Here is a 19,064-nt window from a genome sequence, read left to right as displayed (position 1 = left end):
AGCTCCTTTTAACCAGTAGGTAATGTATTTTAGTCTGCTTCTTTTTCTCCCACTATTTTGGATTGTATATGTCACTTCTAATGTTTAGATGTCTCACTAGTTTCTAGAGCTGAAATGCATTAGTTTTCAACTGCAAAACACTACCATGTCAGCATTCCCAACAGCATTCCGTTGCTTCGAGTACTCTTCAGGTACAACTTGAAGTACAACCTCAGGTAGGACTGACAATCTTTAAATTGATACATAATAGCACTGCAGCAAGTACTCTTCAGGTACAACTTGAAGTACAACCTCAGGTAGGACTGACAATCTTTAAATTGATACATAATAGCACTGCAGCAGCAAAGATTCATTCATCCTTAAAACAGGATTTTAAAAAAAATCTGACTCCAATCATACATTCCCAACAATCCAGCAACCCCATCTGAGAATTTAGTAAATTCTTCACTTGACCTTCTAAAGACACTGAGAAAACCAAGCAATAGTTGATCTTTACCATGACCTAAATTGATTGAGATAGGACACTGTAAGAACAAGTGGAGCTACAGCTTCCCCAGGGTCTCTGGTTCTTCTGGAATCCCAAAGTTCTAAAAAGGACACAATCATTTTTAGTTTCATCCAAGTTCTCTTAGCTTCCAAGCAAAACACCTGATTTTTGTACATGATACAGTCAACTATGGAAATGACTGACTTTGTATTGGTTTACACTTCGTCCTAACAAAAGTAAACCAAACTAGTGTTAGAGGACCATGAAGGAAAACTCAGAAAAAGCCTGGAGTGTCACTTTTTCCAGTGTAGGTGTATGAGGAGAATCTCAAAAATGTATTTCAAAGGATTTTAAAAAGCTTTTCATTGCTGGTGACACATTTTTCCCTGAAATAAGCCACTTCCTTTCTAAAACCCACACAGTACCTCCGTGTCAAGATTCAGTAACTTTGCAAAGCCTCTGTATATATTTTTCTTACCCAAAACACGGAAGTCTTAAATTCTCATTTACTTTCCATGATTTAAGATATATCATGTCAGATTTCAAAGATTTCCACTGAGAAAAGAACACATTTTCTTTGTCATAGACGGAATGCATAACATATCTGAGTATAATTAAGTACAACAGGTCCTCATCTCCATAGCAGGCATTTGAGAATTGTAATGTTACAGAAAAGTTACCACATCCAACTGAAGTTGGGAATAAAAATTTCTTCTCAGCTACCAATGTATAAATAATGGATTTTCAAATGAGCAAAATCAAAGCATCAGAGCCTGATATGATAAATGGCAGTAAAACCTGAGGAAATCTAAAGCTAATAAAAATATATTATACGTCACCGTTAAACTTCAGAAAGTTTGCTCTTCTTTGGAATTCTCCCTATAAATAAAATCCAGAAGTATCAGTTTGTCTGGTTTTGCTTGGGTTGTTTTGGTCAATTGAAGGCTCCCCATTGAAGGCTTCATTTGTCCATTAACCACAACCAGAAGTGTTAAAAGTTATCTGTCAAAGCACAGTAATTTGCATTCTGACATTTTGCACTAAGAAGTAACCACTATCACAATGACCATCAGCAACATAAAAAGACAGAAAACAAATATTTGTCCATGGAAAGAGAAACACATATCATTCTGAACCAAAAACCAAAGCTTGCTGCATTCAACTGAGTAAAAAGAAAGAGGTAATTACATCAAGTCACATTATGGTGATGTTTGTGTCATTTTTTTCATTTTTAAATGCTACTGGTGTAAAGCAAAAATGAAGGAAGATACTTATACAAAAGAGGCAAAAAAAAATTCAGAAAATGAAAAGAAACATTAACAAAATGCAGGGTAAGCACCTGCCAATTTTATTTATTCTTTTCTTGAAACTGCCCACACTGAGTTACCAGTTATGTCAAAATCCTGAATAAATGCAGAATTAATAAAAAGCATAAACCAAAGATACATGTCATTGAAGAAATACCTGTTTTGCTATTAACATCTATTAACTGCTTATCTATAAGAAAAAGAAAGTAGTAAAGCCCAATATCTATAAACCTAGACTTAAATGTGAGACACATGCTCTATTCCTAAATTATCTGGCATGTCATGAGTAAGGCTTTTCAACTTCCTGTGCCTTACTTTCAACTTTGACTCTCTACTGTGAAGTTTGTTTCTTATTAAATATTTATAAAAATAGACCTGTTCTTGGTGCTATTCTTGAGAAACTACCATAAAACAAAATAGCCAGTGCCACCACAAAGACAGCTCAACTCTAGATTCCTTGCTGCCCCAACAACAACCAAATCAAACAGACTCAGTTCGCAGTTCTTTTTATTTCCTGCAAGGACTGCACATTTACAGACATCTGACCTCTTTCTTGCTCAAGCATCACTAAAATCAAAAATCTTAATGTCATAAAGCGGTTAACAATTCCGTTAATGGTGCATAAAATGGAATAGAACCTTGCTCAATCACCAGTATCTGTTTGTTCTGTAACTCCAACACAAGCAAAAAGAAATGAAAATGTAGTTTAGCTAGAAAAAAAAATGCATAAATTAAACGAAAATACAGATGTTTTTCACTGAGGGTACCATTTTCACATAAACACTTTCTAGAAATTTGAATTTTAAGAAAGATATCTCAGAGAACCTATGAATACCAGCTACGTTTCCTGAAACAAAAATCTTTGCTTGTCTTGACTATAGTGAGAACAACTTACTACAAGACTGTGCTTCAAATTGCAATCTCTGAATACCAGAACAAAGGACACCTGAGAAATGCTACACATGTCAAGAACACATGCCACCAGTCAAAAAAGAAAAATCTGTATTAAGTTTTCATTTATGTTATGGATAAAAAGACTCATCAAAACAATATCCATCTTCATCAAGTATTACCTCCACATATGGACAAATCACAAAATTACAGTATATTCCAAGTTGGAAGGGAGCCACAAGGACCAAATCCAGCTCCCACCCCTGCAGAGCACCAACACTAAGAGTCACACCATGTGCCCAAGAGCATTGTCCAAACACCTCCTGAACTCTATCAGGCTGGTGCTGTGACCACTTCCCTGGGGAGCCTGTTCCAGTGCCCAGCCACCCTCTGGGTGAAGAATCTTTTTCTTATATCCAACTTAAACCTCCCTTGACACAACTTCAGGCCATTCGCTTGGGTCCTGTCACTGGTCACCCCAGAGATCAGTGTCTGCCCCTCCTGCTCCCCTCATGAGGAAGCTGGAGACTAGGATGAGGTCTTCCTTCAGTCTCCTCCATGCTGAACAGACCAAGTGACCTCAGCTGCTCCTCATACAGCTTCCCCTCCTGGCCCTCCACCATCCTCATGGCCCTCTTTTGCAAGCTCTCCAGTAGTCGAATGTTATCTTTTGGCACCCAAAACTGCCCCCAGCACTGGAGGTGACCCTCCCCAGCGCAGAGCAGAGTGGGACAATCCCCTCCCTCGCCTGGCTGGCCATGCTGTGCCTGATGCCCCTCAGTTGGCCCCCCTGGCTGCCAGGGCACTGCTGACCCCTGTTCAACTTGCCACTGACCAGCACCCCCAGGACCCTTTACATGGCACTGCTTTCCAGCCTCGCAGTTCCCAGTCTGTACGTACTTCCAGGGTTGCCTCACCCCAGGTGTAGAATCTGACACTTGTCCTTGTTGACCTTCACTTGGCTGGTGACTGCTTAACTCTCCAATTTATTGAGGTCTCTCTACAGGGCCTCCCTGCCCTCAAGAGAGTCACCAGCTCCTCCCAGTTTTCCATCATCTGTGAATTTGCTCATTATCACTTCCAGTCCTGCATCCAAGTCATTTACGAAGATGTTGAAGAGCACAGGGCCAAGGATGGAGCCTCACTAGAGATGTCTGATGTCACTTCACTCACAATAAACCTTTGTGCCTGATCCATGAGCCAGCTGCTCACCCACCTCTCAACATCTTTATCTAGCTGCATGCTGGACATTTTGTCCAGAAGGATCCTGTGAGAGACAGTATCTAAAGCTTTACTGAAATCCAAAAAAAATTACATCAACTGGATTCCCTTGGCCAACTAGATGAGTTACCTCATAATAAAACAAAAATCAGACAAGATTTTCATGAAGCCATACTGGCTGTGACCACCAACTGTGTTGTATGTCAGATATTTTTCAATACCTCCCAGAAAAATATTTTCCATAACTTTATCAGACACTGAAGGGAGACTGATGGGCCTGTAGTTTCTGGGGTCTTCCCGAATGCTCATCTTGAAATGTGGGACAATGCTCACCAGCTTCCAGTCAGCTGGGACCTCAGTGATGATGAGTAAATACTTCACATGCAACTCTCCTCTAAAATCTCCATAATCTTATTATAAAAAGAGTAAAATAATTTTCACTATGTTTTCGTAAGTCTTAATCTTAAGAAATGGTTCAAAGATTGTCTTCCAAATATCATTTTAATCTCTACAGACTACAACCATTTTACAGGTTCTAGTCATTTTCTGGTCTTATTATTACCAGAAACTTATAGGGCAATGGGTTATTTTCTAAAGAAATCCTACCAACACTAAGCATACTAATTGAGCAATGTACTACTGACATAGCTCAGAAGTCACTGACAATTGTTTCTAATGAGCCATTTTTAAGCATGCAATGTAACAAATCCACAAACCAGATAAAGAATACTTCCATGATGACACTAGAAGCTGATGAGCAGCTTCATACAGATTGTCCATCTCAAGAACCACCTGAAATCACAAATTGCAATTAGCTTTTACTTTTTGGTAATATGGTGTACTTGAATAGACCACACAAAGGAGCAACTGGTGTATAATATAGCAATACTAAAATAGAGACCCATTCCCACTGAGTTGCATTGAGATAGCAATTTGGGAAGACTAAAGAGTGTGATTAAATAAATAAATAAATCACTATTGGCTTTTTGTTTTCTCACATTGCTCTCCAGTGCAGACAGGTAACTTGGACTAATGTCAATTCCTATCATCTAATTATGGAAGCAGTAAATTGAACATAAAATTTTAAGTTTATATCAGCTGCCTACATTTAACAAAATGAAACAAAAAAAGATAACCATAAAAATTAAATTCTATTAAAAAAAACCCCTAAAAAACGGAGAAGCATCCCGTTTCAGCACTTTAGGAAGTTTACCTTTAGTACATTAATTACAATGGGATGAAATATTTGCTTGAAATATTGATCCATAATCAAACCTAATACAAAACAATTTTAAAAATTTGAGAAGTTGAGTACTTTAGATTTGAAAAGGATGTGATTGAGTGTCTATACAACCCTAGCTCATGTATGAACTACTGCCATTGTATAATGGCAGTGTAATTAAGTACGTATGCTTCATAAAAAGACAAGCCATATCCTATCTTCAGACAAATCTTTTGTCTAGATATTCATTTTTGCAGTACTAGTTTGCATAAGTGCAGATTTTTAGAAATTGTTGATTACAGAAAAGTGTTTTTGAATGGCACAGTAAGGAAATAGGGCAAAACACAAGACTGCAAAGATTACTTCCCTGCATCAATTAGTCTCTTAGAAATAACATGTTGAAATACTATTGTGCAACAGTTCTAGAAATTCAAGCAGTTTGCTGCACGTGAAATTTAAGATCTTGAGAACTATCCAAATAGATTTTGCCTTATTTTCTCCAAAGGAATCTTCTGTGCAAAGAATGCCCATGCAAACCTGGACAAGAACTGGAGTCTGTTTCCACAATAGATATAAACATTACAGAACATTCAACTCTATTTCTATCAGGTAAGTTAACAAGAAATTGTAATTAACTCAGTCTTTAATAATATGCATTTTATTTACATACATGAAGCAACATCCAGAAGTCAATTTTGTATTAAAAATAATCAGCAGCCATTTAAAAATTATGCACAAAATAGATCTGATATACTAAATGCCTTAGGAGTACACAGTAGTAGTACGTCTATGCAGTTTAATATTATCTTTTTCTGTTTATATGCAAACACAGACAAGTATTTTGCAATGTTAATATGTGAATTCCAAAACAAGTAAAACAATTAACCCATATTAGCCAAAGATAGACAGTAGCTGCAAAATTGCAGGGGGGAGAAATTATATACATAAATTAAGAAAATAAGCTCACTGTGTCAAGCATAAAACAGACAGATTTAGTTTACTAGAATTCTAACATTCATTAGGCACAAATCCTTCAGTGCAAAGGCCAAACACAGTTGTTACACAAAAATGCCACATACAATATCATGCAGTATTCTAGCACAATTAAACCTGTCCTTGATACCACATATCTCATTCTCAGTAAATAAAGGAATGATTCAGGAAATTATTAAAATACCTGTTTAATTTAAAAAGCAAATATAGTGACACAATACTTTTTGTTTAGAAAAACAAAACTATAAAATTGTCTAGGCATGAAAATAAATCTCTGCTGAAAATTAATTGGAATTCAAGTTAATCCACCACTTAGGTACCTTCTCCAGTGTTCAGCCTGCAGGCCTGTATTAATTCAAGGCTCACTTCAGAATTCAGGATTGCAAACTGAGGAAAGATCCCTCCCCTACTGTTTACACAGTGAACAGCATATACTGCTCCTTCACGACCACTAACTCCAGAGTCAAATGCCAATGAGAAAGTAATTATATATGAAAATCTAGCTGCCTAACAAGATCCAAAGTTGTTTACTAAGGTAACAGTCCCACAGTAAGATCCATGATAAACATACAGTGCTGATGCTCTTTGGCTTCAGCCACTTGTTCAAGCTGTAATCAGCACTAGAACTACGCCAAAACTATGCTTCATGTACTGCACATTGCCCCCTTCTACTTGTTCCAACGGTATCCACAGGACCTATATTTAGTTGTATGTCCAGTTCATGTCTAAAATTATAACAAATGCTAAGGAGTTTTATGCAAGTAAGGGCAGCCAGGGGAATGAGAAAACAGACGAGAACAAAAGAGAAGTTCGACAGAAAATAAGAAAATATTTAAGATGGTAAAGCAAATATATTCAATTTTAAAAGACCCACAGGTATTAGAAATCTCTACTGACATTAATGAAGTCATCTGGAGTATCTGAAACACAGGAAAGCAAAACCACCTACAAATGTAACAGGCATGACTTTGCAATGCCAAACTTTGCATTCATATTTTATGTTGAAAAATTAGAATTTCTCTACTAGAAAAATACACACAGTTTTGGGAAATGTGAGCCTTAATTACAAACTCTGCTAACAGGACCCTTTGGTCAGTAGGAAAAACAGGCTTGGATTTTTAAGCAGAGGGAAGTTAAAGCTTGGATTAACTACAGAGAAAAAGATCACTGAAAAGCATTTCATATTTTTGATAGAGTAGAATTTGCTATTATGACTAATCAATAAAACAATCAGTAGTACAATCAGTATCCACCAGACTTCTATAGAAAGTCTTCTCAGGAGATCAATTATGGTCCTGCTAATGAACTTATCAAATCATAGTACATACACTGGATTGTATAATTTAATCCTTTAAAGGAACTCCAAATAGGTTAGGATAGATTAACACATCAACTAGAACATAAACACTGCAGCACTGTCATAATATAAAACTTTTATTAATCAGGGTAAGAAACATTTATTTCATTCACAAGGGCAAAGCTCACACTGCTCTTAGTCCTAAGTGACAGATGCATCAACTAGACAAGCAAAATATACAGACCATTACATTTGTACCTGAGAGAACTGGAACATGTTTTGTTTTATTTTATTTAGAAACAAAATCGTAGTGCAATCTGAAGTCAGGAATAAACCTGAAGGTTCTGTCTTTTTTTTTTAATCTAATATGCTCAAAAAAATTGGATTAAAACTAGATGAAAGTCATATCTAGTGTTTCATACTAGCTGCCAAGTTTAGCATAAGTTTATGAACACACATTTTTCTAGTTGCAGCAGCATCTCTATTGAACTTATTGCTGTTCTGAATCTAAAATATTGGCAATGAACTGGAAATATATTAGAGGTCATAATGTGTACTAAAAGGAAAGTTAAAACATACATGCAGCTACTAATTTGAGTAACAGGACACCACAGTAAGTCCAGAATGTTCTGACTTTCATCTAAAGATTCAAAGTAACAGCAATGTGTACAAACAGCAGAAGAGAATGCATTTTCATTTCTGAAGGAAGTTTTCATCAAAAAAGACAAGAGGCAAATACAAATAGCACTTAGGCTTTGCCTTCTTTTTTTTTCCTCCATTGAGCAAAGACTCTCAATGCTACAGTTGAAAGTACTGAAACTTCAGCACTTCTCTGAAAAACTTGAGAATAAACAATAGAATCCTAGGGAAACTTCTTAGGAAACATGTGCAGCATGTACAGACTTATAAAATTGCTGGTTTAAAATGCTGGATATCCCATTTTGATAGCTAACTGGAGTTGTAGGGCACAACAACAATTTAATTGCTTGCTCCCCTATAAATTTGGTCCTATCAAAAACTACACATGTACTACCACAACCAGAACTGTCAAAACCTGAGGTCCTTGAGGCTTTTAAAAACTAAAGGCATTTCTGTTGTAATAGTGTGATCAGTATAAAGACAGAATAATGACTGGAAACATCCATTACAAGACTGGCAGTTTAATAACATACCTTTATCAGAAAATCTAACCTTAAGAACATTTAATAAAACAGTTGTAATATAAACTGAGGCTCCTGCTCCCAAACTATACACCATATAGCAAAAGTAAATTACTTTACAAAATAATAAGTCACTGTTCTTCCCAATGAACTGTATCTTCAACACCTAAAGCAATATTTCAAGAAGTCTAATGTGTTTACAGAATTTTGTACATGCAGTATCTGTATAGTAGAGCTCAAGACTTTCCAAAAGTTAAAAATGTTAAACTGTCAGTGAAAATTATGCAAAAATTAGGCTATTCAGTGCAACACTTTAAAAGTTCACATACAAATTTCTACCTATCAGCAAGAATTGTAATATGCCAATTTAAAAAATAATAAAAAGATCAATTCTGGATCATAAGTAGGTCCTATATTAATTTTTTAAATACAATTCAATATCAACACTGATGCTTTTTTTTTTTTTCTCATTACTGTCTTGTAAAAGCTTTTCTTTGGTTAGCTCTCACAATATCATCAGGAGATGCCGATTTGAAATCAAATGGTGTTATGGCTATTGTAGGACTGGTTTCCTTGGGTTTTACATCTTGTACTTGTCTACTGTATAGGAAAGTTTTGTGTATCCCAACTGTGCGCCGCTTATACCCTTTTGGGGGATAACGGAGGCACAATGTTAAAGCAAAAGCTGAAGGTCTTGCACGCAGCGCCTTTATCCATGAAAGGGACACATCCTGCCTCTTAAGACCATGTCCTTTTTTGGGTTTTTTGTTTGTTTTGGCAAAACCAGAACATTTTCCTTGTTTTTCTTTTACAATTTTCGTTTCAGGACTTAAGATATTTGACTGTCCTACCACACTTTTCTCTGTAGATACATCTGCACTTTTTACAAGGACACTTAAATCAATGTTGGTTCCTTGGGAGGGCCTCAATTCAATTACATTGTGCATTGGCAAGTCCGTCCTTTGCTGAGTTTTGTCTATTTCAATAGTCTCTGCTATTAAATCTGAGAGTGATAAATTCTCAACCTCCTTTACTGGACAAACTTCAGAAAGGGCTAGAGAAGATAAAGATCCTGTTAGCTCTGGCATCCCACCTGAAGTATGGGGTTGACTTCCTAGCTGTGATAATGATGAGCTTCCCAAATTCCTATCAGTGAGACTTGCTGTTGACTGGGTGTAAAGATCAGCCAAAGAGTAACAGTGGCTAGCACTGCTTTCCTGGTGCTCCTGAAGCAAGTCAGCCAATGATGTACTTCCAGATCTTAACACTGGCAAAGCAGCCATGTCTGAAGAGAGGCTTTCTTGCTTTCTACTTTTTGCAAGTGAAGAAAAATTTTCAAGAAGTTCATTCTTTTTATTTATAGTATAACTGACTTCATTACCAAGAGCCGAGTTTCCTAAAGCACTTGCCAAACATGGAGGACTATAAAAATTTGCTTTTCTATTACAATCAGAAGTCTTTGAGGAAAAAAGAGGAATGCTGTGTTCAGGACTCAGAGAATCACAAACCACATTCTGCATCAGCAAGGATTTCAAGTCTTGTGTTTCCTTGCACTCCAGTGGGTTACTTCCTATGCTAGAGTAAACATCTTGACTGCCAGGAACCAAACTTACTGCATTAGCACTTTCTGGTAGTTGCTTCTCTGCTTGTTTATTCACAGGTGCACAAAATGATCCTTTACACAAATCATCACTGAACGCAGATGACAGAACCAGTGAAGAGGATTTCAATCCTTTCCTTTCACATGAAGGTATATTGGATTTTTCAAAATTTGTAGTTAAAGAATAAAGAGCTGAATCACTTTTGGCTGTCAAGTTTCCAAACCCAGGTTTGTTGGTGCTGTCAGCAAAATTGTCTACTGCACAAGAGAAACTGTTTGTATCAACACACATTCCTGGACAACAATGTAAGTCTCCTTACCTTACAATAGCCAATAATTTTCAGATGGAAGTCCAGTCACAATGAAATATCCCATTTTTTAAAAGTTGACAGCAGCAACAAAAAAAAAAAAAAATCAAGAAACATGAAAAGGCATTTAATTACTAAGTGTCCTCCAAAGGTAAGGAATGTTCTACATGTAAATCACAGGTATCTACTGAAATACATAAAGAACTTTAAGAATCAGCAGAGAATGCCAGTAAAGACTACAAATATTTAAGCACAAATCAGAGTAAGAAAGCTACTGTATAGACACTACCCAAAAAGGGAGATACTAGGAATGTGAGATGTCAGTTTAACAAATAAATAACAGAAGCACTAATAATTTAAAGATGCTTTCCAAATTTACGGACATGCATTAATTCAGTTAAGTCATATATTATAAATCAGAAATCTATAATGAACTGCAGATGGTTGCAGCTTGAATTTAAACTGACACTGATGTGTTACTTTGACTACTCCTCAAGAAAAGCTCTTTCCTTGAAATGTTTTAGAACACACATATAGTAAGTCAGTCTTCTTTCATTTTCCTAGAAATGACTATTGCAATACTAAGTGGCTTCACAGTTTGTAAAGCCCAAATTAAACCATAGATAGAAATTAAATTAATCACCTTGAATGTAAGCAATTAAATATAAGTATACCTTTTGTAGTCTTTGCTAAAATCACAGCATCCTTATTCTTGGTCTTCACATTTTGCTTACTGCCTTGCGAAAGCACAAGATCCAAAGCCTTTTGTACATCAAATTTAGTATCCAGTACTGCTTGCACCATTGCTTGTTCTGGTATGGATTCTGCCAAAACTTCTCTCATTTGATCAAGGCATGAATGAAGACGGGCTGAAAGAAACACATTACTGTTATAAGCTGCCCAAAAATATGTCTCCAATGGCCTAACCACTAGCACCACACCTCTGATTAGCAAACAGAAGGAAAAAACATTACAATAAGGGTTAAAAGCTTTAGAAATTAATTTCAATCTCATTTACTGCCCTGATAGACTTTATTCCCACACCCTGCAGAATATTTAACCTACTTCAGATATCGCAATAAAGAACATATTACTGACTGTTTATTAATCTAGAAAGTCCCAGTACTGAAATATGTTGATGTTGTAAAATAACTGTCTTCACTGCAGAGAAGACATACAAACAGTCACCTTAAAATTATCCAAAGCAATAGAGTAAGTCAACGTAGAATCCCATTGAACAGGACATTTTAAGTGTTTACAGATGCTACAATTAACACCGAAAGTAAAACAGCATTTTCAGGGTGCTCAGGCCTTAACAACTGAAAACCTGGATCAACACGCCAGGTTTCAAAATACCTGTAATTTTTACTGTTTCTAAAACTGTAATATATTCCTTGGCTGATAAAATAAATTTTCTTTGGAGCATATTTCTGCAACTACTATAAGCCTTTACTAAGATACTTGCAGCACAAGAGACTGAAAATGCACCAGGTTGCCACTTACTGGAAGCCATACAAACACTAAAGAGCAGAATAAAATCTTCCTAAAAATTCCAGCTTCTGCCAGTTCAGATTTTAGAAAACAGGAACTGAAGAACAGGAAGACAGTTACATATTTTTATTTGAACACTTCCTGGAAAATGCTTAAAGAAGTTTGGGAATTCAACACTACAGAATTCCTACCTCCATGAAGTTAGCATCCTTTACCCGTAATTCAAATAGCAAGTGAATGTTCCCCAGACATTTGCCCTACAAAACAAGTGCGGGCAGAGCCCTACACAATGTGCTGGTTACCATTTTACCATCTAATACTCAACAAGAACAACCTTGTGAAACTCTTCACAGCCACCCTGGCTACATCAATAATTTTGTATTAATGGGCCACACTACATACTGTATGAAACATAACAGGTCTTGTGAGACCACTGCTGTTTTCACAGTAGAAGTGGGTATTTGGAGGTTTCTTTTCTGTCGTTTTTTAGTCCAAAATGTTACTTGCCTTCCAGCTCCAATAGCAGGTCTTAACTGATTGAGTCTGTCAAAAGCATTCTGCAAAGCCAGAAGATGGCATTGTCTAGATCACCTGTACCATTATACTAGCTCATTCTTTCAAATTGCCCTCCACAGCTTTATTTCCTGCTGTAAAAACATGTATATTATTCCCCAATGTATCATATTTAACCATATCTCTAAGCATTAGCTTAACTTCTACCAATTTACTTGACATGGAATCAAAATCCTAATTCACTGTTGAGTTTTCTGCAACTTTTTTTAAGTACCAAATTTCAACACACTTTAGTCTGATCTTTCCAACGTTTTAAAAATAACCCTGATTATTTCCAAAACATTAAAAAATATTAGCTATTAATACTTAGGAAAGAGACTTGTGAATCTTTTTCATACATCAAGCAATTAGGCAATTAGGCAGCAAATTTAAAAAACAAAAGCAAGTATTTTTCCTCAAAGGGCCAGCTCAGAACTCAGCTTGTAACATGGAGTTCATAGCTGCAAGACCGAATGGAAACAAAAGTCTTACGAACTCAAAAGGGTAAGAAAAGATTGCATAGAATATTGGCTACTCTTTCAAGGAAATTAGAGACTTTGAAAACCTCTTAAATACTGCCAATTGCTATAATTTGGAATGCAAAACAAAAAGAAATCATTCTAATACTCAGTTTGTAATATTCAAGAGTCAAGATTTGAGCTGTCAGTACAGCTGTTCTAATGTATCCACTTCACATAAAACCTCATTATTTCTAGTAAGAAACTAAGAACACATTTCAATGTATGCAACCAAGTTACAAGCAGTACACAAAAGGTAGTTATGAACTTGAAGAATGACCACTGAAGGTAGTTCCCTGAAGGGTATTGTTTTATAACAAGATTCCAAAATGTGAGCAATCTCAGTCAAGTAAGAAACATTAATTTAAGACTACTTTAGTAAATCTTTAATTCATGTAAGAGATTATTCTGATAGTTGCTTTCTATAATTACCTCTATCAACTTCAGTCAACTGATGAGTGGGTGTAAAACAATCAGCAGCAGCATCAGTACCTTCACAGCCATATTCTTCTTCTAATGGCTCAGCAAACGCGGCTGGTTTGTCTCGTCTGGAGTAAATAAATTGAGCTGCTGCATTCGGTAAAAAACAAAGTATTAAAAAAAAAGTAAATTTTTTTTCCTCCTTCAAAAGCAAAACATAACTAAAGGTAAAATAAGTTAGGATGCTGAACTGTTGCAGTGGTTTCAAGGGGATGGTGAGACACTACTGTGTAATAACTACTAACTGAGGACTGCACAGAGCATACAACAGCTGATGCTAGAATATAAATAAGTTGCCATCACAGTGAAAGTACAGGCTGGGCAATATCCTTGTATCTATGGAATGCAATAATTCTGCAAAGTTCAACATTACAAAAAAGATTATACTCCAGGTTCGAAAACCAGTATTTTCTATACAAAGCTATGGCCTAATGTCTTCAGAACCTTACAAAACCATTTGTGAATTTGAATTTTCAACCACTTTCAGTTTGAATTTTAAAAAGCCAGCATGAGATTAGTATGGCTTTTATAGTATGTGACTGTTAAACTACTGATAAGAATTAAATGGAGTTGAACACATCCTTTCTTTCTTGGAATTTCATTAGAAATGCAGCCCTTGAGTAAAAACACATAGTCACACAAAACTTTAAACAAGTGCGTGGTTTCACTCTGATTTAGCAACATTAAGGCATATACAGATAAAACGCCTTGCTGCACAAGAGCCCCAGTCATTATACTCTCTCAGAAATGTGCAAAGCATAATGTAAACAAACTGCCTTACGCCATGAAATATTCTCCCCAGCTCTGAAATCCATACGGAAAGCAGGTGTATAACCAGAACTAGCAACTCCTAGCAACTGTTTCCCAAATGCATACACACCACTTCATATTCAATCGCCATAACTGAAGCAACTATTAAGACTGTTGTACAATCTACATCAGATTTTATAATTGAAGCTTCCACACAAAGAGTTCTTAGGAAAATTACTGTGCACCGTCAGGAATTAATTTTGCCATTTATCAGTCTATACTTGAGCAGAAGCATATTTTCATCACTGAAATCAACAGCATGGGAGAATACCAGAGTTTTAAAGACCTAATTATCTCAAGTTCCCGTGGCCAAAGGTCATACACTACATGACAGTCACAGTGGATTAGATCCAAACCAGTTACCTGCAGTAGCACAGCTTCATATCAATACCAGCTGTACTATTTCCAGGGCCTACACAGCTCTAGAAACACTGCCACCAAATCTGGGGAAACCTAAACTGATAATCTTGCCAGAGACTTGACTGGACAACACAACTTAATGGTTCTACAGCCAGGCTGAATTCAGCTGGGCCGAGCCACTCCAATTATGCCTTACCTGAGCACACAGCCATTGCTATTTTTAAACCTATTTTGCAACACTGCAAATGCTGGAAGGCTGATTAGCTCCACATGATCTTGCATGAGAGGACCAGCACTGCAACCCACAATGAGACTCCCTGTCCCACGTTTACTCAAGGGTGCGTAGAAGACATCAACTACCAGGTGCACAATAACAACTGTCAAGCCCAGGTAGATCCTACTAACCACAGGAAAAGATACCAAATGTTTCAAGATTATCAACACATTCCCACAGAGCAGATTTTTACATTAACAAGTACATTCCAACCATCTAGGATAATATACATGTAGGGCTCAAGATGTGGCCAGTTGTCTAAGGAGACTTTGAAAAGTCCAATGCCTAACACTACATAACTGACTGCAACAGGATTATGGCCTCTAGGCACTTTTCAAAAGTGTCACTAGCTTTTAAAATGTGTTTTATTTAGAAATAAATATGAGAACAGGTATCAATGAACAATACTTGATAATTATTTGAACTAACCTGTTGAAGGAGAAATGCAATAATCATCTTCTACTGATTGGCCATACACATCATCATCTTCAAAGTCTATGAAGGAAAAACAGCAAGATGAATCTGCACAATTTCTAAATAATATTATAACTCAAATACATTTTGCACAAAGTTTTATGAAATAATGCATTTCCTGTATTCCAGAAGTACAGTTAGGTTCTGTTTATTTACCTAGGTGAGAAATAACCTTCCAAGTTCCAATAACAGAATTTTCTTAAAATAATATAATTTAACATTTAATACTCTATTCATTAGGCTGAAAATTATCAAGAGCTACCATACTTCACACCTCCTCCTTCAGCATCTCCTTTGTCCTCACAGACTAAATCTAACTTTCTACATTCCACAAATCTTTACCCATGGCACTTCTCTTGATATTTTTACTTGACCTCTCAGCCTTCACCCCAGACAGGCAGGTCAATTACAATTTCTACTCCAACAACTCAGGATCAGCATTTCTACTCCATTCCTACACATTTCTCACCTTTCTTCTCTGTTTTATGCTCACACCCATCCACCTTTCAAATGAAGTTCAGCAAGGCAAAAAAAAAAAAAATAAAAAATTCACAATTCCCTCTGAATATGCAAAATTGTTTCAGGTAAAAAGCAAGTATCTTATACAGTTACTTAAAGATAAAAATATTCTTTCCTCACAAAAAAAAAAGGTACCAAGAAATAAAAAGAGTAAGTTATGCACCTTTCTCTCTAAAAATGAATCCTAGTATTATGCCAATCTTAAAAAAATAGTGTAATTTCCACTAAGTAACAATGAAATACATGAAAAAATAACAAACTATTAGTAAAGACACTACTACACTTGGCAGTTTCACAAGTAACCTCTATTTTTTATTGTTGTAAAAGACAGACCCCAGCATGCACTGACCATAAAAAGTAGTATTTAAAAATTACATAAATTACAGAGAACAGAGTAGAAGCTACTGAAGTATTCCAGCTGTATTGGCAAGACACTTGCAGATGGAATATCACATTTGGTTATGATCACAGTATCTCAGAAAGGAGAGGGGAAAAACATAGAACATCATCAAATAAAGAGCAGAAGATCTAAGGCCCAAGAAGTCTTCCCACGAAAGGAAACAAAAAAAAACAAAAAAAAAAAAAAAAAACGTAAATATTTAGCTTAGAAATGGGATTCATATTTGGGCATTACAGAATTGCATGCAGCATAAAAAAAGCATATTGCATTTAACAGAGAAGAAGACACAAAGTCTATTTCATTTGGGTCACAAATGATTCTGTGTGACTACGGAAGAAGTATATGGTACAAGGGTAAAGACCTGACATGTAACCTCACAGTCACGTTTCCAAGAGCAAAAAGCAACTTAATAGCTACAGCAAATTACTGTGCATCTCAGCAAACTCATTACAAGAGTCTGACGAGTGTATCAACACTGAAATTAACTCTATGGATTGCACACTCAACTTCTCAAAAGCCAGAGACTCAGCTGAAATCAACATTTCAACCCACCTGTGATGAAAAATGGTCTCTAGAGGATGAAAAATCAAGCAGTAGAATTCCCAATCTAGTTCAGGACTGTGCCTGTATTAGGTAAATTTACACTAGCAGAAACTGTAAGGTGGGAACACACAGCCAGCACAGCTCACATGAATTTACAACTTCCAAGAAATACCAATACCAGAGTGCAAAACCCAATTTGTACTACTATAATACATAAAAACCATGTAGCCTGTTCACTCAACAGAAGACCAGAGGTGAGCTGAAGCATTTATTGCATTTTTGTAATAATCTGACAAAGTGAAGCAACAAAATTACTGCTCTCTCACCAAAGGGCTCTTTAAAATATCAGTATGAACTGAAGTGTGTCCATTTGTCCATTTCTCCACAGCCCAAGCCATCAGAAATACAGATTTTCAGGGAAAAAAAAATACTCTGATTTACAGTTTGCGTAAGTTAATGGGGCCAAGGCACAAAGAAAGCTGCAGTACTGCAGGTACAAGCCAAGTTCTTATGGAAGAACTCCTTCATTCCATTCAAGAAGCGTAAGTAAAATGTGACAGGTGCCTGAAAAAAGATTATTCCTTAAATGCACAACTCCATCTTTAAGAATTACATTTCTTCCTCAAGTAACAGCTGTTAATCTCTTTCTATTAACATCAACAACACTTTGCTAGACTTTGGCCGTGAATACGAATTTTTAAGTTTTTCAAGACTAAAGATGGATGGATTCAACCATACTGAGGCTTTTTTTCAAGTCAGTGCCGCTACTAAAAAGCAGAGTAAATTTGGGCAGCTCAAGGCAATGCAGCTGTGGCTTGGACCACGTACCAAGGCCACGCTCTCCCCGTGTGGAAGCTCCTGGGAGCCCCCGGCAGCGGCAGCAGCAGCAGGAGGAGGTTCTGGATGGTAGAGCAGCCATGTGGGCCGGCCCGACCCTCCCCACTCCGGCGGGAAACGGGCAGGGAACGGGGCGGGGAGAGGCCTCGCCCGGAGCCGCGTCCAACCCCCGCCGAGGGGAGGTGAGGGGGCGGCTTTTCTCCTCCCACTGCCCCTGACAGCCCCCCAGGCCCTCCCCTACCGCCGTGCGAGCCCCGCCACACCTTCCTGCCCGCGGCCACCGGGACGGGAGGCCCGGCCGGTGGCAGGGGCACGGGCCGGGCGCAGCGCGGATGGACCGGCAGCTGCGGCGGGCTCCGCAGCTCTGCCACCAGCGCCTGCTCGCTATAACCGCTACCTTCGTCGTAGTTATATCCTCGGACGTTCCTGTGCCGGGACATGACGGCGACAGCGGCAGCGACGGCCTCGCTCGCCCGCGGTGACGCTGGCGCGGCCGGCCTAGGTGGCCATGTTGAAGTGCGGCGGCGCCTGGCGGAATCCCCTCTTGCGCAGGCGCGCAGGGCGCCGCTTCCGCCCTCGCGCACTGCTGGGCATGCGCACGGCCCGTCCCGCCTGGCCCGGGCCGGCGGGTCGTGCGGGGCCGGGGGCGGTGCCCGGAGGCGCTCGCGCCCCGCCCTCGCGCTGGGCCTGGCTGAGGCGGCCCGGGGGGCGGAGGGAGCGGGGGCAGCGCCGCGTTTGGTGTCCGTGATCTTGGAGGCCTCTTCCAAGCTGAATAAACTTTGCTGTGATTCTGCAGGGTCTAGTAGCATAGAGTCTATCTGTAGTAGCTGTCTGTTTAGTAATGCGAGTTACAGGGAAGGTCTAGATAGGAGGTGGCCGTTTTCCATCAATAATGAGTTTGATTCAAGCCAAAAATGGGAAGTTTACATGCACACATGTAAGCAAGTGGTTTAAAGTTTATTCAAAAGTAGTTGCATCATTGATGAAAAGGGGGTATTCCATATAGGCCGGAATTCACCCAAAGGTAGGCTTATTTAAACACACTTGAAGTAAGTGTAAGATCTGTGTACCACCACAGGAACAGGGTTTGAAAGGCTTTGAAATTAAGTACAAGGCCTATCTGAATTCTGGATCTGAAACAGCTCCAGTTGACCTGACTTTTTGGTGACGAGTAGCCATTACAATCCAGGGACTGACGAGTGGACAGGCTTAAATGAGCTGCTGTAGGTAAATGCAAGCTGTAATAATTAGCATTGCTGTTGGCAGTGTTAAGCAAAAGATCAAAGCATTAGGCTCCATGGAGCCTTGATCTGACTATAT

General features: G+C 38.0%; 1 protein-coding gene across 3 annotated transcripts in view; it reads right to left on the bottom strand.

Moving 5' to 3' along the window:
- HBS1L (HBS1 like translational GTPase) overlaps nucleotides 1–18,315 on the bottom strand; it is a 59,489-nt gene extending 41,174 nt beyond the window's left edge. For 2 of the 3 annotated variants that reach the window (XM_053972425.1, XM_053972427.1), the window contains exons 1-4: nucleotides 18,142–18,313; nucleotides 15,401–15,466; nucleotides 13,480–13,617; nucleotides 11,161–11,355 (exon numbers count right to left, since the gene is read on the bottom strand). In XM_053972425.1, the coding sequence (XP_053828400.1) occupies nucleotides 11,161–11,355; nucleotides 13,480–13,617; nucleotides 15,401–15,466; nucleotides 18,142–18,184 (442 nt within the window). In that variant the 5' untranslated portion in view covers nucleotides 18,185–18,313. Of the gene's footprint in view, nucleotides 1–648; nucleotides 670–10,334; nucleotides 10,494–11,160; nucleotides 11,356–13,479; nucleotides 13,618–15,400; nucleotides 15,467–18,141 lie in introns of all 3 variants that reach the window. The other variant, XM_053972428.1, reaches the window with a different exon arrangement.
- Between the last annotated feature and the right edge of the window lie 749 nt (nucleotides 18,316–19,064).

The sequence above is a fragment of the Vidua macroura genome, chromosome 3, assembly GCF_024509145.1.
Source record: "Vidua macroura isolate BioBank_ID:100142 chromosome 3, ASM2450914v1, whole genome shotgun sequence".
NCBI classification, from domain to species: domain Eukaryota; kingdom Metazoa; phylum Chordata; class Aves; order Passeriformes; family Viduidae; genus Vidua; species Vidua macroura.
Note: the sequence above shows the minus strand (reverse complement) of the source record. Positions and strands in the feature narration are given on the sequence as shown.